Genomic DNA, 12,704 nt, shown 5'->3' with positions numbered 1-12,704 from the left:
CGTCACCAGACAGCACAGGCGCATGGGGAACACCTGGTTAGGGGAGCGGTTCGAGCGGAGCTGGGCGTTCGTCCCCATGCCGCTGCTGCGGTTAGCTGCCCAGCGTCTACTCCCACATCGGCGCTGGACCACGAGGTGTCGCCGTTCCTCACCTTCGACCTGGAGGCGCACCTCCACCTGCTCCACCCACGGCAGACCCGGCCGTGGACGAGAGGGTAAACAAGGAGGGGGGAGGGGAAGGAGGGCGAGGCCAAACCAGGGAGGTGAAGAGCAGCCGCCGTCGCCAATCGCTGCCGTCGCCGATCGCCTCGCCGTCGCCGAAACCCTAGGGAGAGGAGGGGGAGTGGGTGTGGATGGGGATGGATGTCGTGGGTGTGTGGATGGGGATTTTGGATGGGAAAATGTTATTTTGGAAAGGAAAAAATTATTTTGGAAGGACAAGGCGGGAGGACAAGGCGCCAGACGAAATTTTGGTGGGAGTGATCCGTGGGTGGTCTATTCCTCTTTTGGATTGGCTGGCTCTATTAGAACTAGATTAGGGGTGCGCCTAAACTGAGTCAATTCCTCTTTTTATCTTTTGCAACTGACAATTAAAGGGCATGATTGCTAGAGTATTTTACAGCTTGGTTTGGATGAAATGAAATGATGCATGGAGAAACATAGAAACACTAAAGAATAAGGTAGATACTCCATGCCATCTTGCAAACACATAATTCAAGGCAATCTGAAGGAAAAAATCATCAACTTCCAACATTCGGAGATAGACAACAGTAATACACATCTCCAAAACGTTCCAATCGCTCGCTCAGGTACAGTTTCTTTTTTTTCTTTTTTCTTTTCTTTTTCTTACTGTTTATATTTATATAAATGTTCGAATTTTAAAATGTTCCAATCTGAAAATTTCAAATTCGTAAATTGTTGAGATAAAAAATCGTTCAAATAATATTTTTAAAAAAATATTTTTAGTAATTTAAATCGTTGGTTGACCCGTTTCTGGATAATCGCTCCTCCAGTCCTCTTCCGCCAGACAATAACTACAGCAACGCTCGAAGACCAAAAATTCGATGATTCATCGATCCATGTCCATGGCTGCCGTGCAAGTCCCACTACTGCCTAGTCATGCCAACACATCACCAACTAAGACCTTATTGTATGGTCATGGACGTCATGACCATTTAAATTGGTCAAAATTAAGGTCGTGAACGATTGTTGTTAACCCTACGACCAATTCATGTAATGCGCGTGTGACCTTTCTGACAAAATTTGGTCATACTGTTTCAGGGTCTAGACCCTCCCAAACGGCTGACGACCATTTGCCGCGACATGGTCATAGATCTATGATGAAAAGACCGATGGTCGTTATGAAAAGGTCACCAGTGAGCATATTTCTTGTAGTGCCATGTCTTAACTCAGGAAATAGATTAAAAAGTTCACTGTTGTTTTCCATTATGCCTAACTAGTGTAAACAAGAAACAAAAAGATGCAATTGCAGGATCTAAATGAAATAGCTTCGAGCACTCACACACCGACAACAGTGCTAGGAAATAGCTTAGTAGTCGGAGGATGTGAATACCTTTTACCTTACCTCCCCGGCAACGGCGCCGGAAAATAGCTTGATGTCTACGCACGCTTCTATTCCTGTAGACAGTGTTGGGCCTCCAAGAGCGAGAGGTTTGTAGAACGAGCAGCAAGTTTCCCTTAAGTGAATCACCCAAGGTTTATCGAACTCAGGGAGGAAGAGGTCAAAGATATCCCTCTCAAGCAACCCTGCAATTACGATACAAGAAGTCTCTTGTGTCCCTAACACATTCAATACACTTGTCAGATGTATAGGTGCACTAGTTCGGTGAAGAGATATTGAGATGCAAGTGATATGGATGAATATGAGTGGTAATAGCAATCTGAAATAAAGATGGCAGCGAGTAAACATGCAACAGAACAGTAATAAAAACGGTGCCAGAAAATAGCTTGCTGGCGTCGGAGGCAATTCTCTGTGGTGCAACTTTTCTATTCGGAAAAAGGCCTAGGGATCATACTTTCACTAGTGGACACTCTCAACATTGATCACATAACTGAATAAACAAATACTACTTTCTCTACACTCTCTTGTTGGATGACAAACACCATTCATTGTGTAGGGCTACAAGAGCTCCCTCAAGCCGGAGTTAACAAGCTCCACAACATTCGGAGTTCATATTTAAGTAACCTTAGAGTGCATAATAGACCATTGCAATTATACCGAGTACTAACATAGCATGCACACTTGTCACCGTCGAGGCTATGAAAGGGGAATAGATCGCACAATACTATCATAGTAATAGTTAACTCCATAATCTACAAGAGATCACAATCATAGCTTATACCAAGTACTACATGATGCACACACTATCAACATTACATCATGGAGGAGGAATAGACTACTTTAATAACATCACTACAGTAGCACATAGATGATATTCAACTAGATCACAAAGCTCATGATCACATAAAGATCACATGGGAGAGAGAGAGATGAACCACATAGCTACGGTAGAGCCCTCAACCTCGGGGAAGAACTACTCCCTCCTCATCATGGGAGACAGCAGCGGCGATGGAGATGGCGGTGGTGTCGATGGAGATGCCTTCCGGGGCACTTCCCCGTCCCGGCGGCGTGCTGGAACAGAGACTTCTGTCCCCCGAATCTTGGCTTCGCGATGGCGGCGGCTGCAGAACTTTTCTCATATCGTGGCTTATTCTTCTAGGGTTTTCGCGACGGAGGCTTTATATAGGCGAAGAGGCAAGGTCGGTGGAGTCCTGGGGCAGCCAGACCATAGGGGGCGCACCCCCCCCCTTGGCCGCGCCGCCTTGTGGGGTGGGGCCCCCTGGCTCCCCTCTGGCCCCTCTTCGGTGCTCTGGAAGCTTCCGGGAAAAATAAGATATTGGGCGTTGATTTCGTCCGATTCCGAGAATATTTCCTTTCTAGGATTTCTGAAACCAAAAACAGCAGAAAACAACAACTGGCTCTTCGGCATCTCGTTAATAGGTTAGTGCCGGAAAATGCATCAAAACGATATAATGTATGAATAAAACATGTAGGTATTGTCATAAAACTAGCATGGAACATAAGAAATTATAGATACGTTGGAGACGTACCACACCTCAAAAAGTTTTTGTTATCACTTACCTACTCGAGGACGAGCAGGAGTTAAGCTTGGGGATGCTTGATTTGTCGCGAACGTATCTATAATTTTTTGATGCTCCATGCTTGTTTTACACCAATTCCAATATGTTTTATTTACACTTCGTTGCACTTTTATACATTTTCCGGCACTAACCTATTGACAAGATGCCACACTGCAAGTTCCATGTTTTCTGATGTTTTGTATTTCAGAATATTTGTACAGGAAATATTCTCGGAATTGGAAGCTGAAGTAAATATTTTACTGTAACGAAGACAGAGTCCAGAGGGGGGACGAGGAGGCACCACAGGGCGGCCAGACCACCCCATTGTGCGGCCAAGGGTGGGCCCACGCCAAGAGGTGGTGTGGCCCCCTGGCCTCCACCGACCTCGCCCTTCTGCCTATTTATTCACGTTCTCGGGAAAAATCTAAACAGCCGAGCCTTCATTCACGAAAAGTTCCGTCGCGGCCGCCATCGCCGACCCTAGCTCGGGAGGGTTCTGAAGCTCTTCCCGGCACCCTGCCGGAGCGGGAGATCATCACCGGAGGCCTCTACATCGCCATGCCCACCTCCGAAGTGATGCGTTAGTAGTTCATCCCTGGACTACGGGTCCATAACAGTAGCTAGATGGCTGTCTTCTCCAATTTGTGTCTCATGTTTAGATCTTGTGAGCTGCCTATCATGATCAAGATCATCTTTATGTAATGCTACATGTTGTATTTGTTGGGATCTGATGAATATTGAATACTATGATGAGATCGATTATATACTTGTCATATGTTATTTGTGATCTTGCATGCTCTCCATTGCTAGTAGATAGTCTGACCAAGTAAATGCTTGTGACTCTAATATGGAGTATTTATGCTCGATAGTGGGTCCATGCCTCTAGTTTTCTCGAAGAGTGACAATAACTTCTAAGATTGTAGATGTGTTGTTGCTATTAAGGAGAAAACAACAATGTTTTGTCTAAGGATAATTCTATTGTTTACTTTACAAACATTGCTTAATGCGATAATCTGTTGCTTGCAACTTAATACTGGAAGAGGTTCGAGCGATAACCTGAAGGTGGATTATTAGTCATAGACGCAGTTGGATTGTGGTCTATGTATTATGTTGTAATACCCAAACGAATCTCATAGTAATCATCTTGTCATGTATGGTCTTTATTCTGTCAATTGCGCAACCGTAATTTGTTCACCCAACATGTTATTTATCTTTATGTAGAGACACCTCTAGTGAACTGTGAACACTGGTCCTTTCTTTTACACTGATACAATCATCCTGTTTTTTTACTTACTGCAAACACCGCTCTCTTTAATTTCACTGCAAACAAACATCATCTTTCCACACTATACAATTAATTCTTTGTTTTCAGCAAAACCGGTGAGATTAACAACCTCACTGTAAGTTGGAGCAAAGTATTTTGGTTGTGTTGTGTGCAGGTTTCACGTTGTTGCTGACGCCGGTAGTGCGCCCTGCCAATAGTCAGCTAGCAACACCTTCAAAAGTCACGCATTTCTCATTCTGATCGATTAAACCTTGGTTTCTTATTGAGGGAAACCTTGCTACTGTGTTCATCATACCTTCCTCTTGGGTATCCTCAACGGTGTGCAATCTGCGCTCATCACACCACCACATGCAGCATGGGACGCCCAAGAGGTTCCACCACCTCCGCAGTACACGCCACCAGCCACACTACCACATTACGCGCAATCGCCATAGTACGCGCATCCACCCGAGGTCCTTGCTTGGGCACATCAATTGTGGGCGCCGCCGCCGTTCGTCGACCTCGTCTCCGACAACGAAGAGACAGATTTTAATTCTAAACTATGTAAATTATGTTTGAATTAATGAAATTTCTATCAATTTTTTCGTGCTATTTTCAAACTTCATGCCATTTTATTTGTCTCCTGTGCGTGGGCCAAATTAGCCAGCGTACAAAATGGGTGGCGCCGATGGGCGCGCTGTCGGAGCCGACCGGATCGCGAGATGCATCCTATTCGCGGGCCGACCCAAACAGACCCGTGGACTGTTGATATCAGAACTCGACCTAGATCCAAACGCTAGGTTACCGCCGACGCATCAAATATGGTGGTGGGCCGGGGTTTTTTTTTAATTTTTTCATCAACATCTAAAACTTGAAAACTCCCTGTTTTCCTTTTTGATTTTGAGGAATCTAAAAATTACCTAAACGGCCAATGACCATTGATATCGGATGTAAATATTTTCTATAGATGCATTTTAATATAAAAATCATTTTCATCGGAGGTCGAATGCAACCTGAAAAGCCATTTTACCAAACCATGACACAATTTTGCATAATATATTAAAATAAAAATTTGCAAATTTTCCTAACAACTAGAACACAAAATTTGTGGTCATCTCGACCTTTTTGTGCTGCGCCGGCGGTAATCAAATTACCCCCGGCGCACCAATATGGTGGTGCGCCGGCGGTAGCGAGAGCTGTCATTTTTTCCTGGTTCGGCACTAATATGGTCGACCATTATCCCTGGTGCACCAAATTTGTGGTACACTGATGGTACTTCATCATTACCGACGCCCCTATATATTGGTGCGCCGTAGTAAATAGCATCGGTGTGCATTTTTTTGGCACGCCAGCACCCTGGTCCTATAGGCCTTTTCTTAGTAGTGGTATGTTCTAACAGAATGATGATTAAGCATATTTGTATGTTTTATTTTCCTGGATTAATGTTAATTGTTTGTGTTGCAGTCTCCCCCGTCCCTGTGCAAGTGGTTTCATGGATAGACACGGAATAGACGGATTTGATATGATGTGAGGTTGAGGAAAAACATCGACGTGCGGTGTATCTTTATTTAATTTTAATTTTAGTTGTAGTGTAGCGGTGTATCTCTATTTAAGTTGTAATTTAGCTTTATATCTTAATTCAAGTTTGAGCGTGTTTCGATTGTATCATTTTCACGCGGAAAACTTCCCTCCTATTTGTCCCGCCCAAGATTTCCCGCCAAATTTAGCCCGAGCGACATCGGAAAGATGAGGAGGCCGAGCAACTCATCACCGGAATCACGGTCGAATTTAAAGTTGCCGAACGAGGAGATCAATGCTAACCTAGTCACCGACAAACTGTCATCCTCGTTTCTGCCATGCCCTTCTTAATTAGCCGTCCGCCGACGGCTCGTGGCCAAACTTCGCATGGCGGGCACACCCATGCAGCCAAGCGATTCTATTCTCGTCATCACGGACATCATTGTCTCCCTAGCTTTCTTCCGCACCGCGTGCGTCGTCTAATTAGGTGCAGGGAGCTCGAGCGACATGCACCACCCCATAGTCCAGATTCCAGAGTGCTAGCACCACCCCGACCTATCCCCGTCCTCCGCGAGAAAGTGAGGGTCGGCCTCCTTCTCCGCGGTAGGGCATGAACGAGCTATGGAGGCTGGCGCTAGTGGCCGCGTGGTCCGACAGAGAGGATGAGGCGGCGATGTCTATATGGAGGAGTCGGGAAGGTTCTTACCTCATGCACATCCAAACCTATGGCTCCGGCATGGGCGAGACACATCGGCAATCCCTCGTCGCACAAGGGGTTAGCCTTGGGATAAGTAGAGAGGGAAGGGCACCATGGAGGTGGTTGGATGATTCTAATGGCAGTGGTTCGGCGTGGAGTGTACGCACATGGAGAAGGGCTAACATGCGGTAGTGTGCATTAGTGGATGTGAGAGGGGAGAGGGCGGATATAGGGCATGTCACTATGAGAGTGACCAGTGCTATTTGCTGGGCGAGGATGTTATGGAGGCAACGATAGAGCAATGAACAAAGCGGGAACAGAATAAGGGGAGGTCGGACAGCCCCTTATTATATTGAGCATGTGATGGCGTGGATTTATTATTGGAGGCGCCGACTGCTGAGGTCGGCATTTTTTATATTTGGGGTTAGACACCAAGAAAAAACCCTAAACAAATGAAAAACATACTGTAATCCTTTTTAGTATACCGTGCCGGGCTGGGCTGGGCTGGGCTGGGCTGGGCCGGGCTAGTACAAGTAGTGAGCCCATCCGGTAGTCCACCACTAGGGACCATTCCATCCATCATAGCCCTGCCTTGGTCTTCTTCCAGCTGAGATCTCGATCTGTTGCTCCATCCCCCACGATTGGCCTCGGCTGACTTCCCGTAGCCGGCAGCTAAACCCTAGGTCCGACGCGCTCCACCGCCATGGCGCCGACGCGCTCGCTCGCGCTCCTCTGCGCCCTCCTCCTCGCCGCTTCCTGCACCTCCTCCGCTGCGTCCGACGCGCCCTTCCTCGTCGCGCACAAGAAGGTGGCGCTCACCCGCCCCAAGCCAGGCGTCGAGCGCCTCGCCGTCTCACTAGACCTCTACAACCAGGGATCCGCGTGAGTGCTCGCTTCCCCTCCTCGATCTGCTCCGCCCTTCTCGTCTCAATTTTCGACATCTGCAATCTCTATGTGTTCGCTCCTGGAATTCACAACGTCGTCTCGTGTTTGTCGTCTACTACTGATCTGGACTACGAGCTAGTAACTGCTAGATCCAGAGTGTACTATCCGTAATCGCGATGATTCTCATCCTGTCCTGTGTGCAATAGAAACGATAGGAACATTCTCTCAAAAGAAAAGAAAAGAAGAAACGATAGGAACATTTGATTTGATTTAAGTAGACGGCCCATCTTGCCTATTTTGATTTGTCCTTCAATCTCATGGTTTTACAGCTCAGCTGGTCATAACCGTAAGTCAAGCACTTACTGACGTCCAATTTTTTTATTTGTCATGTAATCTCATGGTTTTGCAGCTCAGCTGCTAAGAACTATAGGTCAAGCACGTGTTGTTATTCCATTTTATTGTGTCCTTTGATCTCATGGCTTAACAGCTCAGGTGGTTAGAACTATAAGTTAATCACTTGCAAGTGAAGCACTTGTTGAGATTGTGGTGTGGTCTGTAATCTCATGGTTTTACACCTCAGCTGGCTAGAACTACAAGTCAGGCACTTGCTGTGTTACTAGATTGGTTTTAATTTGCTTGGTGTTACATCACGTACTAAATGAGTATGTGGTTTTAGTAGTCATAAGTCTGAGACATCATGAATTGTTTTCCCTTGATTACCTAGAATATAAGCTTAATTTGCTTAATTCGACATATCCTGTAATACCATGTTTTTGCCGCTCAGCTGATTAGAACTATAATATATAAGCCAATGCCCGTTTGTGTTAGATTGGTTTTATTGTATTAGATGCCACATTGATTACAAAATGATCAGGTGGCTATGTCTTTGACTTGCATAATCGCTTTCTTGGATGCTCAGCTCTGAAATATATTAATTTCTATTTGCTGCTGAAAGTGTACATCCTGTTTGCACGGGCAAAATCTTCGATTACATTTCACTGTTTGACTTATTTTCCCATCGTGTGGTATGATGCATTAAGTTGTTGTAACTTTGGCGACCATTTTGTTTGTGGGCTTATGTTCGTATCATGACATACGATGTACTCCCTCCGATCCATATTAAGTGTCAGTGCTTTAGTTCAAAGTTGGACTAAATTGAACTCAAGCCCTGACACTTTTTCTGGATCGGTGGGAGTATTAACTTGTCTTAACTGGTTTCAATTTTCTTTTACAGAACTGCCTATGATGTTACCATTAATGATGACTCTTGGCCAAAGGAAGTGTTTGAACTTGTCTCTGGAGAGGTCTCAAAGACTTTGGAAAGGCTTGAGCCGTGAGTACATTTTTGCAACGCGTCTCTCTGCTTTTGGTGCCTCTTCATGGTACGTTGTTACAGAAATTGACTCTGTCGTTTTCAATTTCAGTGGTTCCACTGCTTCACACGTGTTTGTCTTGGAGACCAAAGCACAGGGCAGGTTCCAAGGTTCACCCGCCGTCATCAAGTACCGTGTTCCCACAAAGGCTGTACTTCAGGTTTGATCCTCTACTTACATGTATATTCTTCGCTAGTCTCTTTCATGCTTTATGGTCGCTTCTATGCTCTTTTGTTTTCTATCTTGGCAACCTCTCCACTCATGTTGCTTAACCGATAATTTTATGTGCTGAAGGAGGCCTATTCAACTCCCATCCTCCCTCTGGACATTCTTGCCGAAAGACCTCCAGTGCAGAAGTTTGAGTTTGTATGTAATCCTGTGAATCTTCATTCTATTCTGCTCTGCCTGCTTAATAATTCTAATGTACTTGTGCTATTCTGTGGGTGGCGTCGACACTCTTGCTCTGGAATTCCTCTCGCGTGCTGTTCAGGCTAAGGTATTTCCCTTTCGTTACTTTTCTCTTGATGGTTGTCCCTCCCCGTATTGATAAGATGCTACTATATATATACACCCTGGAGCCAGATGCTAAGAAAACTGTCCACGTGCAGAAACTCGTGGCGAAATACGGTGCGCTGGTGTCCGTTGTCTCCTTCGTGCTAGCTTTCATCTACCTTGTCGCGAGCCCGTCGAAGTCCGGTGGGGCGAAGGCAGGCAAGAAGAGACGTTGATCTATCAACATCCATTGGTTCTGCCGTTTCTTAGCTGGTCCTCTGTCTGGAAATGGATGAGGCTCTTTAATAGACTGAATCTGTGAAGTTATTATGCCTTCTGAGACTGTAATGAAGTGACTATGCAGCACTGTGACACTTGTTTCTGCTTATTTGTTCTCAGCAACTTGACAACCCAGAGGAGAGCACTTAGAAACCCTTTTGGTTCTGCTGCTATGTTTGTTTTGTGTATCAGGTTCTTTAGCTACCTTTGAGACTGTACTGAAGAGACTATATAGCAAAATTTTGACGTAATTTTGGTTACTTATCTTTCAGTGTTGTTGCGCATCAAGTCTTCTGCCTACTGGTACAACATGGATTTTGGTCCACAAATAGATGATTTTTGTTCTTCTGACATTGTGATTCTTTCTGACATTGTGGTGTATAGAGGGATGATTTGATCAATATGTAATGGTATATTAAAAATGTTAAATGGAGGAACGATGCAGATGGGCATTATACCATTTATTTATGTATACACGAGTGAACATAAATTGTCTTCTATGTAAATCCAAATGACCCCATCATGCATCTAGCCCAAATAATGGTAACTAAGTGACTTACACAAAAAAGAGGTTAAATTTATAAGTTATTTGTCTCAATAAAATTTCCACTTACTGATATTTTTTCTTTGCTATTTTTGTCTTTTATATGTTCGTGTATTTCAGATGTAATTACATATAGCGCACGCTGTACTGTTTTTGCATCTGGTTATATGCCTGCATATCCTTTCTGCAAAGGAACCTGTCACATGTCATATGGTTAAGTTACGTTAATTATCCAAGAATAATGTGTTTCGGTCAGGGCTCAGATCAATCTGTACTGTTGTTACTATTTTTCGATTGTTCGCACCTGAAAAAAAATTGAGTGTTACATATATAGCTATACGGTGCTGAACGATTCAGAAATTTTGTCTCTGCTCTATTGTCACTGAAACAATTCTGATCTTGACGAATGCATGCCTATCTTTCTGAACTCTGCACATGCGTCTAACTACTAGTACAAACAAATGAAGTTTTGGCTCCGACAGGGGAGGAATGCAAACACTGGATCAGACATGATTTAAAGCAGAAATGCACCATTCATGGATCCAGACATTTGACACTGACTCATGTAACATCGACTCTTGCAGACAAGACAAGTGTACAGCTAGCTCAGCTACAATTCACCATGCGATCCAGAGCACTGTCAGCATAATAAAGCATCACCCATAACAGAGAATACAAGACATGAAATAATCACCCCATTTAGACACCCCTGATTCAGAATTGCACATAAGAAAACACATTTGGTCTACAATTCTACAGCAGCTGCAAGCCTCCTTTGATATTCAGGTCAGCGTTTATCGAAGATATTTTAGAGCATCTTTAGCAGAGCCCGTAAATCACACCGGAACCGTATTTTTCCCGTCGGTTTACGGGTTTGGGTCGAAAGTGGCGCATAACAGAGACTGAACTCGCTGTCCGGTCCGATAAACTTTTTCAGGGACCCGAAAAATTTCAGACTCGGGCCCTATTAATACAGACTGAACAGCGGTTTAAAGGCCCAAAAATGAACGGATTTCTCCAGCGCCGCCGTCCGTACAACCACCTCCAGCCGCCGATTTCTGGCTGCTTTGCTAAAATTATGCACCGCCGGTCAAACATCTTATCAGTCTGCACCGATACTTGGTCTTAGAGGCGTCGCATAAACTTGTTTTTTTTTTCATGTTTTCTGCCTCTATTTCCATGGGCTATAGCTCACAGTTTTCATGTTTTTTGCCCATTTATTGGGCTATAGCGCACATTTTCCGGTTTCGAGCATGATTTCTAGCTACCGTAATCACCGATACTTGGTTTTAGAGATGTCGCAAAAACTCGTTTTTTTCATGTTTCCTGCCTCTATTTCCATGGGCAATAGCTCACAGTTTTCATGTTTTCTGCCCAATTCATGGGCTATAGAGCATATTTTTCGCTTCCCGAGGCGATTTCTAGCTACCATAAGCAACGATATATGGTATGAGAGGCGTCGCAAAAACTCATGTTTTTCTTGTTTTCTGCCTCTATTTCGATGGGCTATAGCTCACAATTTTCATGTTTCTACCCATTTCATGGGCTATAGCGGCCATTTTCCGGTTCGTAGGACGATTTCCAGCTGCCGTAACCACCGATACTTCGTTTGAGAGGTGTCGCAAAAACTCATGTGTTTTCATGCTTTCCGCCTCCATTTCCGTGGGCTATAGCTTATAGTTTTCATGTTTTCTGCCCATTTAATGGCTATAGCGCACATTTTCTAGATTTTTTGGGCAAGTTTCAGCTACCGTCAGCACCGATACTTGGTTTGAGAGCCGTCGCAAAAACTGGTGTTTTTCATGTTTTCTGCCTCTATTTCCATGGGCTATAGCTCATAGTTTTCATGTTTTCTTCCAATTCCATGGGCTATAGCGCACATTTTCTGGTTCCTAGGAAGATTTGTAGCTACCGTAACCACCGATACTTGGTTTGAGAGGCGTCGCAAAACCTCGTGTTTTTCATATTTTCTGCCTCTATTTCCATGGGCTATAACTCAAAGTTTTTCATGTTTTCTGCCCATTTCATGGGCTATAGCGCACATTTTCCGGTTCCCAGGATGATTTCCAGATACAGTATCGCCGATACTTGGTTTGAGAGTCGTCGCAAAACCTCGTGTTTTTCATGTTTTCTGCCTCTATTTCCATGGGCTATAGCTCACAGTTTTCATGTTTTCTTCCCATTTCATGGGCTATAGCGCACATTTTCCGGTTCCCAGGACGATTTCTAGCTACCATAATCACCGATACTTGGTTTGAGAGGCATCGCAAAAACTCGTGTTTTTCATGTTTTCTGCCTCTATTTCCATGGGCTATAACTCACAGTTTTCATGCTTTCTGCCTACTTCATGGGCTATAGCGCACATTTTTCGGTTCGTAGGACGATTTTTAGCTACTGTAACCACCGATACTTGGTTTGAGAGGCGTCAGAAAAACTCTTGTTTTTCATCTTTTCTGCCTCTATTCCATGGGCCATAGCTCATAGTTTTCA

General features: G+C 44.5%; 1 protein-coding gene across 1 annotated transcript; it reads left to right on the top strand.

Annotated features, from left to right (window-relative positions):
• The first annotated feature begins 7,329 nt into the window (after positions 1-7,329).
• On the top strand, positions 7,330-9,941 carry LOC124666183 (translocon-associated protein subunit beta-like). The gene is made up of 6 exons (XM_047203531.1): positions 7,330-7,523; positions 8,761-8,859; positions 8,951-9,059; positions 9,194-9,265; positions 9,390-9,395; positions 9,508-9,941. Exons 1-6 carry the CDS (start codon positions 7,345-7,347, stop codon positions 9,625-9,627), a joined length of 585 nt encoding a protein of 194 aa, XP_047059487.1. The 5' UTR covers positions 7,330-7,344; the 3' UTR covers positions 9,628-9,941.
• The last annotated feature ends 2,763 nt before the right edge of the window (positions 9,942-12,704 follow it).

This window comes from Lolium rigidum, chromosome 6, assembly GCF_022539505.1.
Source record: "Lolium rigidum isolate FL_2022 chromosome 6, APGP_CSIRO_Lrig_0.1, whole genome shotgun sequence".
NCBI classification, from domain to species: domain Eukaryota; kingdom Viridiplantae; phylum Streptophyta; class Magnoliopsida; order Poales; family Poaceae; genus Lolium; species Lolium rigidum.
This window is presented reverse-complemented; position numbering and strand designations above follow the sequence as displayed.